Below are 27,557 nucleotides of genomic sequence, written 5' to 3' on the forward strand. Positions count from 1 at the left end.
AGAAATTTTCAGGTGTCACGAAGGGCTTGGAGAAGGGTGGGGTAGCTTAGGTCGTAGAGTGATTGGAGAAGGGATTATTAAAGACACAGCGCTGCAACTGGGCCTTGAAAGGGTCACAATATGAAGACCTGCAGAGAAATTAGGAGGGAAGGACAACAAGAGAACATTCCAGAAAGCATGAGCCAATGTATCAGAGTCAGGCAGGCACGGACTGTAAACTGGGGAGCAGGAAATGAAGGAAGGAATCACAGAAGATAACATCAGGAAAAAAAAATCCAGACAGACTATGGCAAGACAAATAGTGAATTAATGAAATTTTTTGACCAGGAGGGAGTTTCTGGAAGATGACTGTGGTGATAGGGTGAAGCCAGGAACGTAAGAGAAATGGGATCCTTTTCGCTGATCCATCCAGAAACAATCTGACATTGAAACTTCTCCTGATCAGGATGCCATACTCATTAAAAGATGACAACGAATGTAACATCTGGCATCGATGAAAAGGATACGGGAGCCGTATGACACTAGCTCTGGAGGTAAGTTAGCTCTGCCCGGACAGCCTGCCAGAGCCTGGGTATCTGCCACGGGGAAAGATGGTCCCTACGACCATGTGAAGCCGGGATGAATCCCCAAAGAAGGAGGAGATAATAGGATTCGCTCATTAAATTTTTCTTGCTGTTTTTCCTTATGAAAATTTTTCTTATGAAAGAAATGGAATAGATTCATCACGGGGTGGCTGCCAAAAGTGATGTAAAACCATCCAGCACCGCGTCTACAGGAACGGCTTAGAAATGCTTTCCCAACATGACTCATTTCACTTTGAAACGCTCAAGTACAAAGTCCTCTGCGATGATGGACCTGTCAGAAGGCAGAGGTGGCGGAGCAGTGGGGTCAGAGGCTCTGGAGCCAGACTGTCTAGTGTGTCGTGCCCTCCATCGCTTGCCTCCTTCGAAAACTCCAACTAGCCCTTAGCTACCCCAGGCCTCGGTTTCCTCTTCCGTAAACGAACGTGGACGTTACTGACAACACTAAGGGAACCCGCACACGAACTTAGAATAATACCTAACCCGTGATAAGCAAGCAATGAATACTAGCCGGGGATCCCTGTCAGCTTCTCTTGACTGTTGACCTTCATCGCGATCAGATGGAAGTTTGCTCACCCCTCGAACATCCAGAACGGAGCCGGACATGTTTGTGCCTCTGGAATCGAGCTGTAGCGGTGCCTTCCCTGCTGCTTAGAAGAGAAATTGTCTTAATGCAGCCCCTCTTAGGCTGTGGACAATAAGGGTTTTTAGATGTTTTCTATCAAAGTCACCCCTGGAGGGCTTTCTGGAGCCTTTATGCTCCCACGAGGTCTCCTGAATTGCTCTAGACCTCCCTGCTCGCCCTTCCTTCCCTCCCCACGCCAGGCCGAGCCCCCGGGGGTCAGGGGGAGATAGAAGGGGAGCGCATCCGCCAGGTGTCCTATAACGGGAGCATAAAGAATTCCCCGTCTTTACCTCTTTCCTGGGAGAACACATTTCCTTTTAAAGCAGCCAGATCTTTTTTTTTTTTAACATTTCTAGGTCACCACCAACATCTATAACAGGTTTTGCAACAAAACTTTAAAGAATGCTTCATTTTGTGCTGGTGTCGAGTTAGGAGAGTGAGATCTGGGCCCCAGACTCCACTGCTGCTCACCAGCCCAACACATGTTCTCTTCTGAGGCTGATTTTATTCCAAGATAATCTATCTACCCTCCCCCACCCCTTTGTTAAACCAATGCACATACACAACTCATGAGAGGACTTCACTTGATCTACATTTTCCTTCTTCCTCATTCAAAATTTGCTCTCTCTCCTATAGACCTACCATCTCAGTCCAGCTTTCTTCAAAAATACCTGCCGTTCTCCCAGTTTTAACATAAATAAGTCCTGGGGATGTAATGTATGGCATGGTGACTCTGGCTAACAAAACTGTGTCGTCTATTTGAAAGTTGCTAAGAGTAGATCTTAAAAGTTCTCATCACAAGAAAAAAATGTGTAACAATTCGAGGTGATGCATGTTAACTAGACTTATTGTGGCGATCATTTCGCATTATATACATTTATCAAATCATTGTGTTATATACCTTAAACTAATAGAGTTATATGTCAGTTACATATCGATAAAACGGGAAAAATGTTTTGTTTCGTTTTTTTAAAAACATCGTTCTCCAGTAATAGGGAGAATGAGAATAGGAGTATCTTCTTCTTGAATTTCCCCTTGGTTCAAAGTTAGTATTTTGAAGGAAACAGTAACTAATCCCTATTCTTCACATAATCTCCTAAATATTTTTTTAAAAACCAAATCCATAGATGTGCATAGTTAATTTACAAGAGGGCAGGAGGCAGGTGTGCGTGTGTATGGATACCAAATGGGAAGGGAGCAATAACAATGAGCTTAGGGGTCCTCTTCTCGCTCCCACCCCTGCCCCACAGATAGAATTTCTGAAGAATTTACAATTGTGTAGACAGATTGAGAAAAAATGCAATTTCCTAATTGACTCATTTGGGCAGGATGTGCTCAGTTCTGCCCATGGATTGTGGATTAGTCATTCCACCCACCAGGAACTTCGGGGATTGTTTGAGCGATGTCCGGCTGGGGAGAACCTCCTTCTGAAATGAACCAGGAGTTAAGGAGTAGAGCCTTACTGACCAAATCAGCTCATGTCTCACAACCTTGATGCCCTCGTCTCTTCCCAAGCCCCTTTGGGTGATGCTCTTTTCACGGGGTCTTATCTCCTTTGGTTCTTTGCTTTCTCTCACCTGACCCTCGTCATTCCCCCATCACAGTGAGTTTGGCATGCATTAAATCCCTGCACACTTTCACCCTTCCACTTGCCATAGCTAGGGCTTTCTTTGTTCTACATTCTGGCTCTATGAGTTGGATTAAACCCGTCTGCCCTCACATCACAGGTGGTTTGCAGTAACATCGGGAGGAGTGTCTCATTCCAACCCTTGAGCTGAGCCCGGTTATGCTACACACACAATGGTATTCATTCCTCCCCCCACATCTGAAGCCCCAGTTCTTGAATGTGAATGCCTCGTGCTCTCTGTACTGGGTTCCCAGGTAAGTCACAAGGAACGAGAGCAGAACAGGCAGCTTCAGTAGCCGGTGGGCTGAAGAGATTGTGGCTGGGGGCATAGTGTGCTAGGAAACGGGGAAGGTGGGGAAGGTGAGATGAGTTTGAAAGTCATTCCAGTGGCGTTAGGCAAATTACAGAGTCCCCAAAGCCAGGTCTGAATTGACATCTGGAAGTCAAAGCCAGGACTGAATCAAGTATGGAATTGTTACTGGCATCCAACAACTTCTAGAAGTACTAGGCTCTCTTCTTTCCACTCCTTACAAAGAAAATAAAATTTCATTAATGTGCCAATGGATAGAGTTTGAAGTCACAAGAATGAAGTCAAGAACTCTTGTTTTCTCCTGGAGAGTCCATCTAGGATTTCTCTTTACCTCCAAAAAGTTAATAGAATAAGAGGGGTCGAAGGGGTCTTCTCCTCTGTTCCCTTAGAAGGTCAAGGAAATCAGGATGTGACCACTAGAGAGAAGGACGAGGTTGACCACTTGGTGGCTTTGTCTAGGTCTTCAGGAAGCTAGCATGGTTAACTCCAAAGGTCTTGTTGAATTCCACGATTAAATGAAATTGAAAATTAACTGAGATTTTCTGCATGGCATTTAACATTTAATTGAGAGTCCTGTGCATTTGTTTATGCCTCTGGCCAATCATATTGAATTCCTGGATTTGGGTCCAGGGGGTTGGGAAAGGATCAAATTGCATGGCTGTCTTTCAAATCCTAAGTTGTTAGAAAGCTTTAAAATTTAATGTATCTTCTATTTTTCATGAAAAAGGTCGTGTGGGTTGTGGATATAATTAGGATTGAAGCAGAACATTTTTTCAGTGGCAATCATTGGAATCACTGATTTCATTGAGGTATTTCTTTTTTCATTCCTTTCAAATATTTTTTGCTTGGAGCACAGGCAAAAAAAGACCCTGTGATTTGCCGAATTCTTTAATGTCATCCCACCTTCCCTATTACAGCCCTTCAGAATGCTACAATGCATCACCCAGAGGCACAGGGAGAAGGAATTTATGTACCCACCAGGCCTGGCATGGAAGTTGAAATCTCAGAACACTTCATAAATCTGGGAGGGCTCTCATGCCTGTTGGCAAACTCCTGGCCCCTGAGCCATACGTCAGGTTGAAGAGCAACTTTCCTTTAAGAATCTCAACTATAAAGCATGATCCATTGTGCAAGAAGAAGGTCCCTGAGGGCCAGCTGGGTCCGACTTCCATTGCTCTATTGAAAGGAGGTCAGTGTGTCCATCCATTCTTTTTTATTTTTAGACAGTAAAAGAGAGACACAGATAGGCAAAAAAGCCTGTGACACTGACCTTCATTAGCTTCATCCTGAAAATGTGATAGTACGTCTGACCCTTTTTTTGCTTCAAGGCTACAGCTTCACCCACTGACACGGCGCTTACTGCCAAGCGTGTGATGACAACATAGCTTTTCTTAATTGCTCCTGAATGTAATGAAGCAGGAAAGAGAAGACAGGTCTTTGGATTCCTAGCCCCATCAGTGGCTAATGAATCAAGCATTCCATCCCAGGATGCCGCTGGTTTTAACTAGCAGTAGGTGTGGGATTTATTGGGGCAGATGGCAGTTATGCGGGATGCGGGTGTGCGGAGTTCCCCGGAGTTGGAGAGGCGCGTACCCACCGGGGCAGCCCGGTGCTGTGGAACAGATGTACTTCCTGCCCTGGTTACTTCACCTGAGTTCTGTAACTAAAGAGCTCCCTGCTGACAAATTCCTCCAACACTTTAAAACCACATTTCCTGTGAAGGTCTTTCGGAGGTGAAGTAAAAGTTAACGGGAAGCACCGTGAGGCGCCGGGATCGGGTTGCCTTGGGGAAGTTTATTACGATTCACACAATGCTGTAGACCCTGCAGACGTATCCACTCTGACGTGACATGGTGAACTTAGAGGGACGCAAGTTTGCCACTTCCTTCGCGTGGCTTGTCCCTAGAGCAGGGGTGGAGCTCCCCCCAGCCCACACAAGAGAGGCCGTGTTGGTGGTCAGAGGCGCCTCCCAGACCTCACCAGGAGGGGACCTGCTTGGTCCTGAGTGATGTTAATATCGGTGACAGCTCACATTTATCAAGTACCTGTCACTGGCCAAGCCCTGCTCTCAGAACCTGATGCACGCAACTTTATTGAATCTTTAAAACAGTTCTACAGATCTGATGTCATCAATACCCCTATTAACAAAGGAAAGTGAAGCAAATTGAAAACACTATCATCTGACTCTGAGATCTCTGGGAACCCAGATATCTTCTGGGCACCTGTATTTCAGCTGTAGGTCTGGGAAGCTGAAATGTGATTAAGTTGAACATACTATAAAAGAGTAAGTTATCATTTGAGACCCTGGGGATCTTGTCCATCTTCCCTTCCAAGCCTCACTTTTCCATTTTATTCCTAGAGTTCATGCCCTGAACTCTAGAGCAGGGATGGCAAATAGGGTTATCACATGCAGGGGCTTCAGTCACTTGGTAGGAGGTTCACAAAGCATGTGGCTGGGGAGGATTCTCAAGGGAATCGGGGTTCAATATGTCAGAGCACTAAGATGAAAGAATGGCGTCTTCCGTGGGTACAGGCGGGAGTGGATGAGGCAGGGGAGGCGGATTAAGACCGTCCCCACAGTGGTGCCATTGTATCTCCGTTGACCCTTCCATAGGGACCTGAAACAGTAAATCAATTCATTAACTTATGTATCCTGAGATGCTTCTCTGTGGTGGCACCGTGTTTTCTCATGCCTTCACACCACCAGCAACAATCCCATCCATCCTGGGAGGTTTGGGTCAAATACCATTATAGCCTGAGGGACGGTCCACGGTGGCGAGGCTGGAGATTCAAAGGAGAGTTTCACCAGCTACTGGCCCCCAATCAGAATTACTTTACTTGAATCTCCGTGTAAAATAATAAGGAATGTCCTATAAAGAAGCACCAGTGAATGACAGCAACAGACCCTGTATCGTATGAAATGGGTGCCATTTATTACATACAATATAAAACACAAACAAAAAAAATTTTTTTAAAACAGAAATAACACAGAACAGAAAGTGTCCAACAAAATATGTGAAGACAGATGTTTGAAACTCTTTAAACCTTTATCACAGAAAACATACATATTTTATGTTACATAGAAAGAGATAGAAAACCTGGTGCAGTGATGCAATTTAATAAATACATTTAAAATGGGATTTTCCAATTTTAAGCTTAAAATTTTTTTTTTTTGGCCTCACCCCATGGCCTGCGGGATCTTAGTTCCCTGACCAGGGATCGAACCCGTGCCCCCTGCAGTGGAAGCAGGGGACCACCAGGGAATTCCCTTAAGCTTAAATTTTACATTTGTTACTATTGCCTCTAACTTTCCTTTTTGTAATTTTGTCACAGTGAGTCTTGATACATTAAATGTAATTAGTACATTAAACAGTGTCTAGTTTAAATTACTAGAGTAGAAAAGTTAAAGAATTAAGAAAATTCTCAGAGAACCATTTTGAATAAAAGACTGTAGCAGCTTTTGTAAGAACTGATCAAGAATGATGGACTGAAAACAGAAGAAGAAATTATATTTCCTCAGAGACAGAAAATGGTCAGTTGTCTCAGATGGGGTAGAATTTGCAGTACTAAAAAAGAAATTTCAAAGACTTAAAGCACATAAAAGCTACCTTTTTGATAATTGTCAGAGAAAAATACTTTAAAGGAGCTTTGAAAGGCTTTTTTTTGAAAGTTAATTGTCATCAAATACGACCAAACAACTTGGAACTTCAAATAGAGTGCCCCCTTAATACAGCATATATGTAAATATAATTTCTACTTCAACAAACATGAGAAAATAAATTGCATCAAATCAACATCCACGACCACCAATGGTCTCCTTTCAGCTGCCTTTGCTCTCCAGGGGGAAGAAAATAAACAAACATGTACAATTGGCTTAACGGAACCAAACCATGAAGGGAAACTATGAATTTGCTCGTTTTTTATGAACCTTAATATGTTTGCAGAAATCTGTAGGAAGCCCAGATGTACCCTTGAAAAATTCCAACTTTTAATTTCAGAAAGTCAGGGAAGCTAAAACTGTTTAACCAATTTGATAGATATATAAAAGGCTATTTATTAGTCCTGGTCTGTAAGGCCGGGAGACTTGTAAAGTTTTATTTCATAGCATATAAGTCCTATTTCATGGTAAATATCTTCATTTTATAGAAGTGCTGCTAAAGAGCATTTCTGTCATATTGAGGTTTTGCAACTGTAATCGTGAATTAATTCCGTGACCTCAAAAGTCTGGTAAACACAGCATCCCAGTTTCATTAACCTAGTTTATAGTCGAAGAGGTTGAACAACACCCTTGCCAGTATATGAGTCATCTCTCATTAGGCTTTTTTCCCTAAAGTTATCACTTGAAAAATCAATATATTTTAAACTTCTGAACCATCATCTTTCTTCCTCTTCTAATAAAAACAGATAATGTGAATTTACGTTGTCTCCATACCAGATGATTGCAGAAGTGGGGTGTGGCGTAGACTAGTTACAAAATCTGCTGGCTCACTGGGCCGGTGATAATAATTCTTAAAATAAAGAAAATACTCTGCCATGTAGTTGCAAAGGTATTACTGAAGAAGAACCATTGAACTTAGGGGCTATGAGGGATACTCGGTGATGAACATGAAAATATCCACCTTCAGGGGCTCTGACTCCCCCCAAAAAAAGTTAGCCTTTGGTGTCAAAAGTCTTGGGCAAACTTTAAAGTGACCACAATTAAAATGTGTCATCATCAGGGTTAGCCAAGCGATCATGTTTTCAAGTTTGACAAAACGTGCATTTTTCCTTGTTTAGAGCTGGTGGGAACCTTCAAAACCATCTATTCTGCTTCCCAAGGAGCAAAGTGAGACTCCAAGAGCCCTAAGGATTTCTGTAAAGTCACAAGAGAGTGGGACACGAGGCTGTGGGGGCTGTGCCAGCCCTGCCCTGGGGAGACCCACAGGTCACTCCACCAGGTAACCCCACGGGTTTGCTCTCTGTAGGATGACTTAAAGTGGGCAAGCCTATGAGGTCTCCCTCCTGCCCATGACTTGTTTCTGAAAAATAGAGGCGGGGGAGGTGACTGAGGAGTCAGAAACACAGACTCCATCAGTGGGTTTACGCTACTCGCCTCTCCTTCCATCTCTGGGATTCGGAAACTTCCAGTGTGTTTGAGCAGTCTTCTAATTTCAGGGTAAAATAACCTTAAAATGGAGTGCAATTATCCCAAATTGCATAATCTCTGTGCAAAGAGACCTGGAAATGCATAGGAAGATAGGGATGCACCTGTATGTAAACGTATTCATGCAAACAGTCATTTCCTAAAAGCAAGAGAGGGGGTCTGTAATGCTCCTAAACAGTAGCAAAGAGAAAGGCTGAAACTTGCATCCTGTTTGCTGAGCACCAGGCATTGATACAAGCGCTTCACGTAACAACTCAACCCTCACGCCAACCCAGTGCTTTAAGTGCTATTATTATCATCCTTTCTTTACAGGTTAGAAAACTGGGGTGCAGAGAGCTTAAGTATGTGTCCCAGGGTCTTCATAAATTAATACATTTAGAAAGTAATATATCTAGAATTCAAATCAAATATCCATGCTCTTAACTAATAATTTACACAGACTCTCAGGATTAAAGACTTCGTTAGAAAATAAGGTCAGACGGGCTTAAGAAGGATGTGAGGTGGTTTGTGAGTTATATGAACATATCTAGTGCTCCTGGTCACCATGGGATCAGTTTGATCTGGCACTACCAGTTAAAATTAAAATACAGCGTCATCATTCCTTTCAAATGGAGCTGAGAGGATGGTCTCCATTGCACTGGGTTGTCCTTGTCTCTTACACGGCTCCATCAGCCTCTCCTGTAAGCTACAGCTACCAGGCGGGAGCAAATGACAAGAATGAGGAAGAGGAACTGGGGAATAAATCAAGAGCCTTGCAACACTTCAAATCAAGGTGAATTTGGAAGTGGTTTTGGGGAAGGCCGTGTGCACGTGGCTGAGTGTGTGCCCTGGCCACATGCTACTGTGATGAGAAGAAGTAGGTACAGGCTGGTCGCCTTCCAGAGCCCAGAATGGAAAAGCCAGACAAGCTGGGGGCATCAGGATCCATCCAGATGAAGCCGCCATGTGCTTTCAGGATAGATGATCAGGAGGGTCTCTGGGATGTGGAATGTTGGGAAGAAGGCAGAGGAAGCCGTGGAAGAAAACAGAGGATGAGTTGGTCCTTGTTGTGGAAAGAAAAGGGGGAAAAGCTGATTTCATCTGAGGGACGGAGAGGGGGGAAAAGGTCAGGGAAGGGCAAGGAAAACGAGAAACAAGTCTATGTACTTAAAAAATAAAAAAATTGAAAAGCCCCAAGAAGAATGACAAGAAGAAGGAAAGGACCAGAAACAAAGATTTTGAGCCAAGGAATAAGAATAGAAAAAAAGCATCCTTTTCCCCCCACATCTATTAGGATCGCTATTATCAAAAAATTCAAATAAAATAAAAATCAAACAAAATAACACGTGTTGGAGAGGATGTGGACAAATTCGAAATTTCATGCTTTGCTGGTGGGAATGTAAGATGGTGCAGCGGCTATGGAGATGTCTGGCAGGTCCTCAAAGAGTTAAGCGCAGAACTACCCTATGATTCAGGAATCCACTCTGAGGTATATGCTCAACAGAATTGAAAGCAGAGACTTTAGCAGATATTTGTACACCCATGTTCATAGCAGCATCATTCACAAAAGGTGGAAACAGCCCAAGGGTCCATCAAAAGATGGATGAATAAATGAAATTATATATATATATATATATATATATATATATATATATATATATGCAATGGAATATTATTTATCCTTAAAAATAAAGGATCATCACAATGTAGGTGATCCTTAGAGACATTATAAGTGAAACAGCCCAGACACAAAAGGACAAATATTATATGATTCTACCATGAGGTACATATAGGGGAGTCAAATTCACGGAGACAGAAAATAGGATAGAGACTACCTGGGCTGGGGGAAGGGGATGGGGAGTTACTGTTTAATGGGTACAGAGTTTCTGTGTGGGAGGATGAAGTTTTGGAGATGGTTGGTGGTGATTGTTACAGGACAACATTGTGAATGTATTTAATGCCACTGGATTATACACTTCATGGTTAAGACGGTAGATTTTATGTGTATTTTACCAAAAAAAAATTTTTTAAGGACCCTTTTTAAAAAAGAGAGTTCAAAAGATCCCTTGGAAACTAAGTAAATTCCCACAAATCCATGCCAACTAGATTTAATTATGAGGACCTTAGACACAAAGCAATGGATAGTGCCTTTTCTGGTCCCTTGAGGATAATCTTTGGGCAAACCCTAGACTCAGAAGGCATTTGTAATGGTTGATCAAGAGGCAAGAAGTATGGTCCTCATTTCCAAATGGTTATCAGTGGTGCATTTTCTCAGTAGTAAAGGATTCACAGAGTGAGGTTCTGTCTTCTTCCTTTGCAAGCAGGGAATGAATGGTGCAGGAGGTGGGAAAAGCCAGAATATTAAAAATCCATGGAAAATAGCATATGTCAAAGGAAAAACATGGTCTGTCTGGACCAGATCAAAGTGATGGTGAAGGATATGGTTAACACAAGCATGAATGAGTTTCTTTATAGCTATATTTTACTGTTCAAGGTGGGAGGTAGTCTGTAAATTAAAGACCCAAAATGGATGGATGAAGATAGTCCCAAAGTAGAAACTGTTATTAAGGACCTTTTTTTTTTTTTAAATTTTTAAATTTAATTTAATTTATTATTTTTTTTACAGCAGATTCTTATTAGTCATCAATTTTATACACATCAGTGTATACATGTCAATCCCAATCGCCCAATTCATCACACCACCATCCCCACCCCCCCACCGCTTTCCCCCCTTGGTGTCCATACATTTGATCTCTACACCTGTGTCTCAATTTCTGCCCTGCAAACCGGTTCATCTGCACCATTTTTCTCGGTTCCACATACATGTGTTAATACACGATATTTGTTTTTCTCTTTCTGACTTACTTCACTCTGTATGACAGTCTCTAGATGCATCCATGTCTCTACAAATGACCCAAGTTTGTTCCTTTTTATGGCTGAGTAATATTCCATTGTATATATGTACCACATCTTCTTTATCATTAGTCTATTGTTGGGCACTTAGGTTGCTTCCATGACCTGGCTATTGTAAATAGTGCAGCAATGAACATTGGGGTGCATGTGTCTTTTTGAATTTTGGTTTTCTCTAGGTATATGCCCAGTAGTGGGATTGCTGGATCATATGGTAATTTTATTTTTAGTTTTTTAAGGAACCTCCATACTGTTCTCCACAGTGGCTGTATCAATTTACATTCCCCCCAACAGTGCAAGAGGGTTCCCTTTTCTCCACACCCTCTCCAGCAATTGTTGCTTGTAGATTTTCTGATGATGCCCATTCTAACTGGTGTGAGGTGATACCTCATTGTAGTTTTGATTTGCATTTCTCTAATAATTAGTGATGTTGAGCAGCTTTTCATGTGCTTCTTGGCCATCTGTATGTCTTCTTTGGAGAAATGTCCATTTAGGTCATCTGCCCATTTTTGGATTGGGTTGTTTGTTTTTTTAATATTGAGCTGCATGAGCTGTTTATATATTTTGGAGATTAATCCTTTGTCCGTTGATTTGTTTGCAAATATTTTCTCCCGTTCTGAGGGTTGTCTTTTCGTCTTGTTTATGGTTGCCCTTGTGGTGCAAAAGCTTTTAAGTTTCATTAGGTCCCATTTGTTCATTTTTGTTTTTATTTCCATTACTCTAGGAGGTGGATCAAAAAAGATCTTGCTGTGATTTATGTCAAAGAGTGTTCTTCCTATGTTTTCCTCTAAGAGTTTTATAGTGTCCGGTCTTACATTTAGGTCTCTAATCCATTTTGAGTTTATTTTTGTGTATGGTGTTAGGGAGTGTTCTAATTTCATTTACATGTAGCTGTCCAGTTTTCCCAGCACCACTTATTGAAGAGACTGTCTTTTCTCCATTGTATATCCTTGCCTCCTTTGTCATAGATTAGCTGACCATAGGTGCGTGGGTTTATCTCTGGGCTTTCTATCTTGTTCCACTGATCTATGTTTCTGTTTTTGTGACAGTACCATATTGTCTTGATTACTGTAGCTTTGTAGTATAGACTGAAGTCAGGGAGTCTGATTCCTCCAGCTCTGTTTTTTTCCCTCAAGACTGCTTTGGCTATTCAGGGTCTTTTGTGTCTTCGTACAAATTTTAAGATTTTTTGTTCTAGTTCCGTAAAAAATGCCATTGGTAATTTAGGACCTTTTTTTTAAACAGAGTTTTTTTTGTCAGAATCCAGAAAAGATAACGGCCTTATAGTCAAGGAGTGAGAATGCCAGGATTGCAGAGAAAATAGGAAGAAACACACAATTCAAGGGCAGTCATCACTCCTCTGACATTGACAAATGTGGCTAAGTGATAAAGGAAGGAAAGGTTTGGTGGCCAGCTAGCACTGATTCTTATTAATAAAAGCAAATTTTGGTTACAGTTTTTAGTGGCCTATGGAAATAGGTAAAGTGATTGATTTAATGATAAGCATTTTAAGAGACAGAAGAAAAATAATTGTGACAGCTCCAGCCATAAAATGTTTCCAGACATTTCAGTTGGACTGAGCTTGACGGTACAGTTTATCCTGTGCATTTTTTAAAATAAATGAGAAAATTGAGGTTTAGTGGTACTGAATGATTCATGCAAGACTTCATCATTTCTGGTCAAATCAGGACTGTTCACAAAATAATCCACAGGACATGGGGTTTCATCATTAAGGCACAGAAAAAGCTGATGAAATGAAACATCTTTTTTTTTTTTTTTTTTTGCTTTTTTAAAGGAAGCTAGGGTTAAGAAAATGGATGGATTGGACAGGTCATGGATTCTTTTCAAGGCATATTTAACTTTGAAGTGTGAGATAAATCTAGTGACTATATAATCATATTATTTATCAGTACGGCTCTATCCCTGGCCTCAAACAGTGAGTGGAGAAAAAAATTTTAAGTAATGTAGGAAATGAGAAGGGCTGCTTAGGAAGGGTCAGGCAAAGGCAGGCTCAGCAGAGTTCTAGACACATAGCAGACATCACAGTGGCCAGAGTAGAAATAAAGGAGAGGACAGTAAAAAGGATGACAATCAGGCTAGAGAAACTGGAGCTAGAGTCAATTAAATAATGAAAGTGCCGTAGGAATAAATGGGCCTGAACAAGCAGGGAACAGACTGGCGAGAGAGCTAGAGACACACATCGAAGGACTGATGAGGGAAACAGACTCCGGGCATTGTTATCACACGGGAGATTTGCAGCTTAACTTAGGACATGCTGGTGAAAAGAGATCTGCTTCCCATTTTTCCGTGTATTCATTATATATGGCTCAGGCTAGCGGAGTCTATCACTCCGTTCATACAGAACTTTTTACTCATGGCCTCATCAAATAGCAGAGGCCAAAAAGTCTGAACAAGAGCTCATTATTTACAGCTAGATGGGAGAAGAGCTAAACGTGTTCAGTACAGAATCATTTCACAGTTGGGAGCCAATGCCGTTTGGTGCTTTTGCATCTTAGTGGGTAAGAAGGGATCAGAAAGCTACATCCCCAAGAAAGTTTTCAATTCCAGATGCTCAGACGCTAGTGGGAAGGGGATTTTTCTCTAAAGAGAACTTTTCCTAAAGTGAAAAGGCACACTCTAAGAAAAGGTAAAGAAGATCAAAGAAGGTAGAATCAAGGCCAAGTTTGGAAATAAAAATAAGGTATCCTTCTGGGGCCAGATGGTTACAAAAAGGGAAAAGTAACAATTAAGAGTCTCATTGAAAAGAAAGGCAGGAATCCAAAAAAATAAAGATGCAAGATGACTTTTGGCATAAGGATTTTGATACAAAAAAGTATTGCAGGGTAAAATGTCACCTAGAAGAAAGATGATATGGAAGTAAGAAGGGTGGGGAAAAAAGGGGTGAAAAGATATTTGTAAGTTATTCAGTTGAGGGGAAATGTGGAGTTCGCTGGAAATGCCGAAGAGCTATAATAGCCTAAACTTTTTTTTTTTTAATTTAGAAAGAAAGAAAGGGAAAAAAAAAAACTATTCAGGCCTAAATATGGTATAAAAGTGCTTTATGACTCATTCTATATATAGGTAAGTTATTATTATTCTAGAATATTTATTTGGACTTTTCATGACAAAGAACAACTGATCTGGGGTTTAAGGGGTAAGATCAAGTGGTCTGAAACAAGAACTATGTTTTGCTCTAAAGGTATCAGTTGATAGTAACTCATCAGGAACTCTTGTTCCCTCTGAAAAACTGCAGTGAAATGACTGCAAAGTTTTCTTGCTTCCTACTGTTCCCTAGTTGACCAGCTGTTGCAGGCTTGAAATAAAGAAATCTGAGCTTAGATAAGGCTTTGTGGGAAAACAGGTGGGAGAAAAATGCCATTGCCCAGACCAGAGGCAGACAACCTTTCAGGAGTGGAATGCCAAGTTGCTGACCCTGGTTCTTCAGGTCAGGGATGAAGGGCAGGGCCCTGGGAACCTGGGAAGTGTCCTTCTAAGAACACCTCCAGCTCCAGTCAAAAACGTGCCCACAACTTTCACCTCTGTTTCATCCATCTTCCTTTGGGCCCTGTTTTCCTAATGTAAATATTCTCGGGGAAAATGAAACTCATCTGACCTGCATCTGTCTGGGTGTCTACATCAGATAAACAGACTACTTTCTGTAGAGCTAAAGCTCAGAGCAGTTGCCCCAGGTGGACCACAAGGTTTTCCCCAGGAATCTGAAGTGTGAAGTGGACACCATCGAGTACGGTGCTTCTGATGAGAGGGTAGAACTTAGACCAGCAGGGTTAGGCCCACAGGGACACAAGGGAGCAGCGGACACAGGCAGGATGAGGGGGGAGAAGTTACTTGAAAAGTGAAGCAAGCAGGGATCTAGGAGGTAGGAGGGGAAAAGGCACATCACTTCCCTTTGTGATGAAAACAAGCCCCCAAGGATGGTAAACACTTTATGATTACTATAAAGTGACTTTGGGTACGTGGACCACAGTTGGACAATGTCTAGACCAGACAGTGGCCTGAATGCCCCTGAGGAACTACTACCAGTTAGCGCCAAGCTAGGGATCTGCCCTCATCACACACCAGCCAGGCAGAGCTAACAAAGGACGCCGTTTCTCATCATATGTGATCCTCCGAATACACCTAAAACATCAGACCCGGGGATTTGGGGATGAAGAGGACTCAAAACAGTATGTATGATCCCTCTTTATTGTTACTTTTTATTTTGACAGTAAAATTAGAGGAGAATTAAGATGTTGAGCTTATAGCTATTAAAAGAACACAACCAACTGTTGGAAATTTACCTAGATAATTAGGGTTATAGCCTGAAACATACTAAGTATCCTAAATGTCCCACAATGGATTCATATATTAGAAGCAATTTCTATTTTCAGTTTTATTTCCTCCTGACTTAACAAAAATCCATTATTTTATTACTCTGTATTTGAGGTTGCACTGCCTTGTAATTTTCCAAAATTCATTTTTTTAAGCTTTAAACGAAAGACCTGCCATTCCAAAATTTCATGATGTGACAAACAGGTCTATACTTTCCCTATCCATGTTTTTCACCCATATAATTGAGACTCTGAATGCAGATCTGTTTTCACATTGATGAAGATATTTCAGAGACCATAAATTCTACAGTAGCACTGATGTTTCTTGATGTTTGGGTTTTTAAAGTCCCGTTCTTCCTCAGTGGTTACAGGATGGAATAGGAGAATAGGTGGGTATTTTATTTCTACACTAAGACTTTCAATGGCTCTGAGCCATATTTTCTTAATTTGGGGAACCATACGATTCTCTCTTCCCTGGTTCTATGGTGGGCCCATACAAAGACCTGGGGTTTCTAGAAAATGTGGCAGTAAGAGTTCATCTTCCTTTGCTATTATTCAGCCACTCAGGGCCAATTGTAAACCATAGCACATCCATCTGGATTTAGCTGGTTTACAGAAGCCCAGCCATTTACTTCTATTTCTCGACCCTTGGTTGTGTCAGGTGACAAGAAATAACTGTCATGGCACTCTCATGGAGGCAAACTGAAGCTGCAAAACTTGAACTTGAAAAAGACTTCAGAAATGTTTTATCGGAATGATATTATTTTTCCACCTGAAGCTGACTGATTCCACTTCCCAGAAATGCAGTGATCCGTTTGTTACAAGCTGCTCCTGTATCTCAGTTGTAAAAATCCCAGCTCAGCTATGCTTCTCTTTAGTACTTCTCTTGACAAAGCACACCCTTAAACACTGATCTAGTAACTCTAGTGGAGTCACTTACAGAGTTAGAGAAGGAAAGGTTTTCAAGAGAAAACCTAGAGTGGTGAGTGAAAGAATTACTAGTCAAACCTTAATTAGAGTCTGGTTTTTAGACCTGGTTTGGACACAGACTAGCTGTAACTGGTGTACTTCTTCTTTAACTGGAAACCTCAGCACCACTGAGGTGCTGATATCTATGTGTGATAACAAAGAATTATCACACATTTTGGGTGTGATAATACTTTGTTATGAAGGCTCTCATGTACATTATTAGATGGCATCTATAATCCACCATACCCCAAAATATCTCCAGACATCACTTGGAGTGAAAAATTGTTTTTCGTTGAGAGCCACTGTCTTAAGTGTTAGTTTTTTCATCTGTACGGTGGAATGTAAGTGGAGAGTAGGTGTTGGTTTAAGGGGAAAAGATGTACTTAGGGTAATCTGCTACATTAATATAAGCTATTATCGCTGTATAGACATATTTATTTATTCACATATTAAATGCTGGTTATCTTCATGGGTAACAGATTTGGCAGGTCTCTGCTGACAGAACAGGATGAAGGTGTTCAGAAGAAACGTATCCTCTTTACAACTGTAAAATCAAGAGTTAATTTAGAGACACATCAATGTTTTGAACCCCTGCATAACCAGCTAAAGAAAGGATTCAAGTGCCAAATGGGGATTTAATCCACGTCACCATTCAGGTTTATTCTAACTTTGAGGATCTTTGAAAATAAGAAAATTAGAGTGGGATTAATACTTCTGGAATAATAAATATCCGTTCTCTAGAAGCTTATTAATCTATAGTTAATAGGACAAAATTAATTTCCCTTAAAATTTCTTAGTTACCAGAAGAATTTATACACTATAAGCGTGGCCACAAAAGCAAACGATTCAGAATGAAGCTGTAGACCTCTGGTTGTTCTCTAAGAGGGGTGAGCTTGGAGGAAGGATGATTACAATGTTCAAATCAACAGCAGAGCCTATTATCTGATGTAGCTAAATGGATGAAAGAAATCCGAGGCCAAGTCCATGTACAACAAGAGGAAGTACCACATAAAGGCAGAAATGGAAAATTCATGTTCTGGGGTACACTGATCCAAGATCTTTATACACTTGGCTGGGATCTAAAACCTCTACCACTCTTATGAAATCTTAGAAGTTAGACGGTTTTCCTGGAATGCTTTGTAGTCATTCATTTTAAAAATCATATGACCAAACAAAAAATCTACATGCAAGAAGAGGTTCTTTGCACTCAATTCTGTTCTTTTATTATTTCTTAACACAAAAAGATGAAGGTTGCTGAATACAGTTGTTAGATGCACTTGTGTCCTTGTGCAAGCCACCTTCGCAGAAGGTCCAGCACATGCTTATTAGAGAATCAGAAGCACAAACATGAGTTAAGAGAAAAAACGAAAAGAGTTTAAAATGCGTTTCTTGTTGCTGGTAGTGATGATTCAAGTAAGTAGAACAAAAAAACAGGCTGTAGCATCGGGAAATTGAGGGCGTAGAAGGGAAGGATATCGGCTGGGAAAGGGGACCTGGATTGGGGGTTTACTTAACCCCCGTAAAAGAGAATTAATAAATCAATCCAGAGATTCAGAGCAACGATAGAATGAATATCTAGAAACTTAAATTTTTTTCCTTCATTTTAATCCCGTGTTAGACTTCTCAAGAAATATTTACTTCACCCGATGCAGCATCTATGTCAAATGCACAATGAAACTGCATATTTTAAAACAACCTTAGTTTCTTTTGATTGACAACACTGGAGAAGAATATTGTTTTAGAATACTGGAGTGTCTGGTCCTTTACATTTTAGCAGATATGGAAAATTTCCATGAGATTGGAGACATTTTCCTCTTGGGGTTAAACCTGTAATAAAAATGTTGCTGACAGACCAATTATGAATGTTTTATATAGTTTGTGCATATGTGCTCTTCTCTAAACCAATTTAATTCCCATTAATGCTAATCTCGTTAATGCCCACTCAGAGAGGAAAGGAATACTCTTAATAAGCTATTGATTTATTTGAGCTATTTAAATGGGGAACAGGCAGAAACAGATGGGAGAAGAGGAAAAAGCACCACTTTACCCATATCTGCATTTCTTAGAGTATTTTCCAAATATTAACGAATATTAGGTTATAACTGGTACAAAGAGGAAATGGGGAAAAATAAAGTGACAAAGTGACAGCCCTCCCTCCACCCATGAAAAATTGGGGCCTTATAAATGAGACGTTGATTGACCTTTTTTTAGTACTAGCTGCAAGTTTAGAAATAAGATATTGCAAAGAGAGGCAGATTTCCTTTGTTAAAAAAGAGGTTTATAAAATGAGATTCATATTTGTAAGCTCTTACTGAAGTGGGTTTTTCTTTAAGAAAAAAAGGAAAACACAGTCAAAACAAGAATAGGTAAATTCTTCTCCTGCCACACCTTGTCCTGCTCCTAGTGTGACTGGCCATCTTGTTCTCCATACAAGAATCCAATAACTTCTCTCAACTTCAGTTGAGTCGAGATTTCCATGTCTCAGGGTGCTTTAACAACCCAAGATTGGCTCTTGAAAGATGTTGTGTCCAAGACAGAGTGGTTTCCTTGAGTACAACTGTGTAAGGTGTCTGAGTGCCATAGAGGCTAGCCTAGAACTTAGAAAGCAACAGGAAACCCTCTCTGTTGGTCCCCAGACTAGCTAACCATTTCTAAATGATGTCTGTGCCTTTCCCATTCTCACTGGAAAAAGTGGCACAAAATAGGGAACAAGTGGAAGATGAGGTTTTGTCCAGAGTCCACCATCTGGCCTTAGGACACATCACTTAACCTCCCTGAGACTCAGTTTCCTTGTCTGTAAAACGGGGGTAATAATCTCCATGCCTTATGTTATTACATCACATCTGAGTGAGTATCAGGATCAAGAAAGATACTGTATTTGAAAGCACTGTGGTAACTGGGAAGTGATGTGCAAACACACAGCATCACTAACTGGGAAAGGCGTTAAGAAAAAGTGGCACAGGAGAAAAACTAAAGGGAGAAAAACATAAGGGTAGACATCAGTCTTATCCGGGCTTTGTTAAAAAGAGAGAGAGAGCACGAGCTGTACCCTCAGGATTTTCTTTAAGTTTTAATGGCAACCGATGCTCATACTTCATAACTGTGCATATAAAACGTGAACTGAAAATGGAAAATGGAGAGAATTTAGATGCGTGCAGGTTTCCTTTTTTGTTTATCCAAATGTTTGCACGTGCAGTTGTACATGACGGTGAGGGCGGAGGCGAGAACAATCTCTTTAACATTCATGGAAAAAAAATACTGAAACATATCAGCAGCGCAAATATTAAACTGCCTCTTCTCTACCGATTGGTAAAAAAATATATTATCTTCTGATATTTTTTTTTTCTTTTTAAATTATAAGGTTATCCGTCCCAGCCGAAGTCGTGGCCCGTCATCTGGTAGAACTTGCGGTTGAAGGGCCGGTAGAAGTCGCGCAGCCGCCGCAGGACCTGGCCGTCGATCTCGGGGTGGGGTCTGCCCTTGGTCTTGCCCAGGCAGTGAGGGCGGCCGCTGCCCTCGGCCTTCTTGAGGCAGGGGAAGCCCTTGGTCTGGTTGAAGTAGAAGTGCTTGTCGGAGATGATGCGCTTGAGGCCCAGGAAGTCCTGCACGCGGCCCAGCTCGCCGGCCGGGTCGCGCACCAGCCGCTCGCCGCTCACGAAGAGCAGCTGCCGGGCGGGGAAGTGGCGCAGCCAGCGCTCCAGGTGCTCGGCGTACAGGCCGATCTGGATGGCGCTCCACGCCCGGTCCACGAGGCCCGCCGTCCGGTTCCTGAAGGCCAGGCTCTCGAAGCTGGGGATGTCGGGCCGCTTGGACAGCGTCTGCGTGTAGTCCGAGACAGCCCTGGTCACCGGGTCCCGCACCACCACCAGGAGCTTGGTGTCCTTGGACATGGCCGAGATGCGCGCGGGCGCCTCGCGCGTCACGAAGTAGCTGGGCGTCTTCTCCATGGTGATCTGCCCCTCCAGGGTCCTCGGCATCAGGTCCCTGGGCGGAGCAGAAAGGCACGTTAGAGCCTGAAGACTGAGCGCCTTCCCCTGATTGCCACCGCGAGCTCCTTCCCGGGAGAGGGGGGGGTCTTACAGACCCGGAGCCTGAGTTGAGGTACCGACCGCTCCACTTAATAGACGTGTGACCGTGATCGCGGAGAAGTTGCACAGACGCAAGGCTGTGCACCCTTGGTTCCTCGTGGATGCACTTAATGGGAAATAATAATACTACCGATCTCCTACGGCTGTTGTGATGATTAAACGTATTAATATACCTCAACAGCTTAGAAAAGTGCCTGGTATAGAATAAGCGCTGTGTAATTTTTATTTTTTATAATTATCAACCCACAAGGCTGTAAGAAAATAACCTTGATCAAATTCTTTAGGTGAATTAGGATAGTGTAATAAACACAATTATATGACTATGGGATGGTGTTAAAATACCCTGAGCCCTTTCTGTAGTTTTCTAACAAACAAAGCAATTACAGTCAACATAATACCATTGCACAGTACACAAAATACTTCTCTTTGTAATTCCTGAATTTTCCTGTAACAAACAAGACATGAAATAATCCATCTTTTATCTAATAATTTGAAATGCCATCCTTCCAGTAATCTAAATATCTTGGTTCTGCTTTCCATTGGCCCAATTATCACATTATGGTATATTTTCATGTACATCAAAGTAAATTCTGACTCTGTTGTTCAAAACGTTTCTAATGATTCTTGTCTGTTTATTCTTCCAGATGAATGTTAGAATCACTTTGTCGTGTGGAAAAAAAAATCCTGTTGGAGTCTTGATGGAGCAGAGATTGCTACCTAGTTCAAGCATGCGTTCCTGCTGCGAAGTGATGGGTCTCGAAGCCAGTCCAAAAGTGTAAGCAGGAGAGATAAAATCTATTTATTCTTCCAAAAGTGTACTGCCATTAAAGCCACTATTTATTATATATGTGAAATACATATATATATATATATATATATGTATATATATTCTAATTTTAAGGCACCGTCTTTCTAATTCCAAGTTTTATAAGAAATAGACATTGTTCAAATCAATATTAGATAAATGTATTTGGGAGATTTATTGCAATGACAAAATGTATTTTGTCCTTTGATCCACTGATCCAAACTGATAAATAACCTAATATTAGATCCACTTTTATTCCTGGAATAAACCCTATTTGATCATGGTATATTATTCTTTCAATATAGTCCTAGACTTGATTCATCATTATTTTGCTTTGGATTTCTCATCCATATTCATTAATGAGATGTTCCTTAGTTTTTCTTTTGATCAACAGCTTAATCAATTGTGAGAACATGAATTATTCCACAGATAAAATGAGTTGAGAAATGTTTCATATTTTTCTATATCCTAGAGAAGTTTCAATAGCAAAATAATTTTCTATCCCTTCAAAATTTGATGGGTCACCTACAAAGCCACCTACTACTGGTACTTTTGGGATAGAGGTTAAGAAAGGGATTAGAATCTTCAAGTATCTTTTCAGTTTCTTCTGTGGTTATTGTGTTTTGTAATACTCTGCCTCATCTTGTGTCAATTTTGGCAATTAATATTTTCTAAATGAATTACTTTGAAGTTTATCTCAGACATCATATCAACTGGTTCATAAACAATCTGGTGCCCATCTGCATTAACCCGGCACAGATTCCTCAACAGTTGTGGCCATAAGCCACTGATGCTGTGTTAGTTGAATGACACAGGTTTTCTCACACTTTTGCCTTCTTTGATATTTCAGTCAGGTTATCTTTACTTTTTTTTTGGAGGGGGAAATGTTAATTAGACATCTCATTTCTGTTGCTTTTTTCTTTGTTGTTTTAAAAATCTGCAATTCCTTTTTCAAAAGAACTTTTAATGTGTGCCCATTCCCCATTTCTTAAAAATACCTGAAGGTCTGGGTAGGATAAAGCGAAGACCAGGGAGGTCAGTGTTGACACAAGGGAGACACAGACTGTCTTTACTGCCGACGCAATGCTGGAGCCACTGCGTGACATGAATTCACAGATTTCACCACTGTATATACATATACATACACACTATATATATATATATATTCCCTTCATGGAACTGAGAAATGGGCTAGACCAACCTACTTTGGAAGCTTAGTTACACTTTTATAAGATGAGCCCGGAGATCTATCCAGAAACTGTTGGACTATCTCCGTGAAGAAAATTGGCTGAAAGGTGTGACAAAGTTTTGGACTGTAAAAGCAAATGTCAAGCATCACTGAAACTATAAGAAGGAGTATTTGGTGATTTTTTTAAAAAGTCAGCATTCTTGCCTCTTTCCCTATCATCTCTGACTTTTAACCACTCGACCTCATATTTCGGCCAGTACGACAGAGATAACATGCTTCACGTGGGAGCTACTGGCTGGTAATCTCAGCTTTCCTGCCCTCCGGCCCTGGGGCAAAGCACAGACTCCGCAGTAGCCTTTCAGCAGAGATTAAAGCTGCAGAATGTGCCGTCCCAGAGGAAATGTTACCAATATCTCTGAAAAAAAGAAACCATATTTTAAATTATCTCAATAGGGTAGGAAAAAGAGCTCTCCAAAATAGGAGGAGTTTGAAGAGGAAACAGCTAAAATAGGATTTCAGAGGAAAAACACATTAATTACTGTCATCTACAGGATGAGGAAAGCTGACGGGTTTAGCATCCCCATTGGGATGGGGAGTCGGGGTTAACTATGAACTCTCTGCAATCTACTTTCTTCAAAAACAAAGACGTGCAAGTGTAAATAAATCCTCAATGAGGCTTACATTGTAGAGCACAGACAGTTGTTTGGTAAAAGGATTCACAACAGAATTCTTTAAATAGCAATCTCCCTTTTAAATTCTACATTCATTTTCTTATTGCAGTTTGAATTTTAATGTTCAGAAAAGAGCTCCTCTATCACATAAAACGAAATGCACATGTACTTTGGAATATCGTATTTCGAGGTGTTTAGGCAAACTTAGAAATCTTCCTTCCTTACCAGATTGAGGCATGTACTGTGACTCTACTCTGTGCAGGGCTCGGCCTGGGATGGGCAATCAAAGAGCCGTCCCAGTACGATGAGAGCTTTGCAGAAACACCAGGCACGCGAGGGGAGCGGAGAGGTGTACGCAATGAGAAGACATTTGAGGTTTGTCTAAAGACAGGACAAGCTGGGGCGGAGGGTGAGAAATTCCACTGAACGATGGGAAGGGGAGGTCCTAGGATGCCTTAATTTCCAGGCAGACAGTATTGGCTATTCCATTCACTTCTCCATAGTGAAAAGAATTTGGAGACATTTATAGTAAGTATGGGGGAGGAGAAATGGGTAGAAACTAGAATAATAAAGAAAAATTAGAGACGCTTATTTGTTTTCTCCTGAAGATGACAAGGAGAAGAAGGGGTTTTACAAGCAAATGAACGATTATTACCAGGTGTGTCCCACACATTTGTTCTTTGTCCCCAAAGAACAAAAGGAGAATTCACCATAGCCAAAAAGTAGAAGCAACACAAATATCCATAGAGGGCTGAATGGGCAGGCAAAATGTGATCTATCCATGCAGTGGAATATTATTCAGCCTTAAAAGAGGAACAGAATTCTGACACTTGCTGCAACGTGGATGAACCTTGAGGACTTCATGCTGAGTGCAATAAGCCAGTCACAGAAGGACACAGACTGTGTGATTCCACTCGTATGAGGTCCCTAGAGGAGTCGAATCCACAGAGACAGAAGGTAAGATAGTGATCGCCAGGGCCTGGGGGTGGGGGGATGAGGAGTTCGTATTTGATGGGGACAGAGTTTTAGTTTTTCGAGATGAAAAGAGTTCTGGAGAGTGATTACTCAGCACCGTAAATGTACTTACCGCTGTTGACCTGGACACATAAGAATGGTTAAGATGGTAAATATTATGTTATGTCTGTTTTACCCTGATTTATTAAAAAGAGAACTCACCCAGAGGGCAAAGATTTCAAATTGCATCGATAGACTTGAATTAGATAAATGAGTCTTTTTGGCTTTGCAGGTAATTAAACACTAGCATGAGGTACCTGAAGAAGATGGTGGCCTTGCTTTCCTCTTGCAGGACCAAAGGGGAATATAATCATGATGAGATTTTATGGAGCTGAGATCAGAAATGTTCGTGGCCTGTGTCATTTCTCATTTCCTTTTTGTTTACCTTTTTGTTTATAGTGCTTCCGATTTTTTAACTGCCAGAGGGGTGACCACACGCTACTCATAACCTTTCCAATCTCGCCAGAAAAATCAAGCCAAGAGCTTGGGAAATCTGGACTGTAACAAAGTGTCAGCACGACAATTTCTACAAGGAACACCCCCAAGCACTGCTCTTAAGAAAGTGACGCCTGGTGTACAGAATTCCCAGCAGTCGGGAGAACCCCATTCTGTCCGGATGACTCGGGTCCAGAGGAGATCAGAGACCCCCGGGCGTGTTCCTGGGCCGTCCACACACCTGCTCGCTTGAGGCCTCCTGCTGAGGGCGTTCAGATGGTGAGGAGGCTGACGTGCGAGTTGTGAGCTGGCGAGGTGAATTCTCTGCAAGGACAGCGGCAGGCTGCTTCTGGTGGGAGAGGTGAGCTTGGCGTCTCAGGGGCACCCGTCTCCTCGTATGTGTGTGTGTGTGTGTGTGTGAGTGTGAGTGTGTATGTGTGTGTATATGTGTGTGTGTGTGCGCGCGCATGTGTGTCTGTGGGGGTGTGTGTGTGGTGCACTTGTGCCAAGAGGGACGCTGTTTGGTACCACTGCCATCTGATTCATGACACTGTGTCACCTCAGTGTCCCGGGGAATTCATTTGGGGTCTGATCAGTCCCACGGGGCTGGGTCTCCGTGGGCCTCGAGTTATTTGAGCAGTTGTCTGTCCACTGCTGGGGAAAGGTTAAGGCCGAGTAGGAACATGATAGACCAGCCAAATAGCTTCTTTTCTACTCAAACCCTAAATCAAGTGAGTAGTTGATGGTGGGGTAGCAAGATGACCCACAGGATCCCCCCACCGCAGTGCTGATAGGCCACTGACAGTCCCAGAGGCAAGGCCTCCCTTGGGACAAAATGCCACTGCCCTTGAAACGGAGCAGGAACCTGTGGTCCTTCCCCCCCATGTCCTCAGCCTGCCTTTTGCCCATGGAAAAACTTTAGCCAAAGAATAAGTTTAATCAGGAAAGTGAGAAAATGCAGAAGCAGAGAAAAGTGGTCAAACAGAACAAAATAGTAACAGTTTAGTCAGTAAGCAAAGTCAAGGACCTTCCCAAGGCCTATAGGTAATATTCTGAGCCGTATCCTGGGAGCTGTGGACACTGAAACCCCAGCAGGTAGAAGACGTTAACTACATTACGACCAGGCTGTAGCCATGACATGAGCTGCCACGATTCTGAGAACCGGCCTCAAGGCAATGGGGACAAGCCGACCCTGGAACTGCAGATTAACTGTACCTGCAGCAATCAAGAAGACGCTGGTCAGACCACCGTCCCTCCGCCTATAAAAGCTCTTGCCCCCAGTTGTGGGTTGGGGGAATCAGCCTCTGCCCTGCCCGCCGGTTGCCGGCCTCCGAAGTAACGCAACCTTTCCTTCCCACGACTTGCTCCTGGACTGGGTTTTGAGCAGCCAGCAGCCGGGCCCCATTTCGGGAACACCCCGGCCCCGCGCGCACCTGCCCCACCTCCGCGGCCAGGGGCGCCACCCAGAGGCAGCCCCCGATGGCACGCCACAGCCCAGTCTCCGTGCATACAGCACACTGGAGAACGTATAAACAAGGAAGCCACCGCATACGTCTCGCCCTTCGTATCCACTGGGGCCGTTTCCCCTGCCCTCCTGTTGTCATCCTATCCCACCCTCCCACCGGAACTGCCACTGGCCCCCTCTCTATAGGTGCATCCACCTAAAAAATTACCCTTCCCCCTTGTATTTTTAATAAATGGTGTTTGGTCAATTAGGTGTTCATATAGAAAAATAAATCTGGACGTCTCCTCTTACCATATACAAAAATCAACTCCAGATGGCTTGCAGATATACAGGTGAATATGGTCAAATAGTAAAACTTTTGGAAGGAAACCTAGAAGAGCATCTTCTCATCAACACAATGTTCACATACACAGCCAGTCACAAAAATGTATATACCAGATGGTTTCTCCTATAAAAAGTTCAAAAACGGGCAAAACCCACCTGTAGCGTTAGATGTCAGGACAGCCGTTGCCTTTGTGGAGGGGGGTGCTTAGTGACCAAAAGGGGCCACAGGGGGCTTCTGGAAAGTCAGGAATATCCCAGTGCAGGACCTGGGTGCTGGTTTCACAAGTGTATCCACCTTGTGAAAAGTCACTGAGTTGTATGCCAGGATCTGTGTCCTTTTCTGAGTGGTGCTATACTTCAATAAAAAGTTTATGGCACTTATAAAAAAATAAATGGACCAATTTTCCATAATTCTCCAAGGAACACATGGATTTCAAACAAGGGCATTTGCTGAAGCAGCTACATCTCCAGTTTGTGGAGGTTTAGGTCATAAAGGGAAAGGAATTGAGCTCCCATTTCTAGGAACCAGTGGTCCTCTTAGTGACCTCTTGCCCCGCACCCCAGGTAAGTGTCAGAACAGGAGCTGCCTGGCCTCTGCCCCAAATGAGACTCTCCCGGCGCTGAAAGCTCTGCCGGCTTCACGGTATCACGGAAGATGCGTCTCTGAGGTGTGGACACAAGCAGAGGTACCTGAAGAGTATGTTACGCTTGCAAAACATTTCATCAGTGGTTTTCTCCCTTAAGATAGGCATTATGCTCCCCAATTTTTCTGATGAAGAAGCTGAAATTCAGGGAGGGAAAGCTGCAGGTGCAAGTTCCCCCAGTCAGTATATGGAAGGTGACGGAGGTCCTCCCAGTGCCTACGGCCAGGTTATTTCTGTTGCATCGGATGAGAGGAAGTCAGCAGACAAGAGGGATGGGAAAAGGGTATGCCAGAGGTGACTTGGATGGAGCCAGTTGGACGGATGGAGAACCCAAGGACGTGTGAAACTCACCCAGAGGGTAGCTGTGAAGAGCCTAAAAGGCCCAGACTCTGAATTGAACACAGATGAAGAAATTTGTTTGAAACAGTGGAACTGTATGAAATTAGACTG

General features: G+C 42.3%; 1 protein-coding gene across 2 annotated transcripts in view; it reads right to left on the bottom strand.

Moving 5' to 3' along the window:
• Positions 1-18,524: 18,524 nt before the first annotated feature.
• The window catches only part of LOC118887538 (heparan sulfate glucosamine 3-O-sulfotransferase 3A1), a 275,512-nt gene continuing 266,479 nt past the window's right edge, over positions 18,525-27,557 (bottom strand). For both annotated transcript variants that reach the window (XM_036838419.1, XM_036838420.1), the window contains one exon: positions 18,525-20,456. In XM_036838419.1, coding sequence (XP_036694314.1) covers positions 19,835-20,449 — 615 coding nt within the window. In that variant the 5' untranslated portion in view covers positions 20,450-20,456 and the 3' untranslated portion in view covers positions 18,525-19,834. The remainder of the gene's footprint in view (positions 20,457-27,557) is intronic.

This window comes from Balaenoptera musculus, chromosome 20 (assembly GCF_009873245.2).
Source record: "Balaenoptera musculus isolate JJ_BM4_2016_0621 chromosome 20, mBalMus1.pri.v3, whole genome shotgun sequence".
NCBI lineage: Eukaryota > Metazoa > Chordata > Mammalia > Artiodactyla > Balaenopteridae > Balaenoptera > Balaenoptera musculus.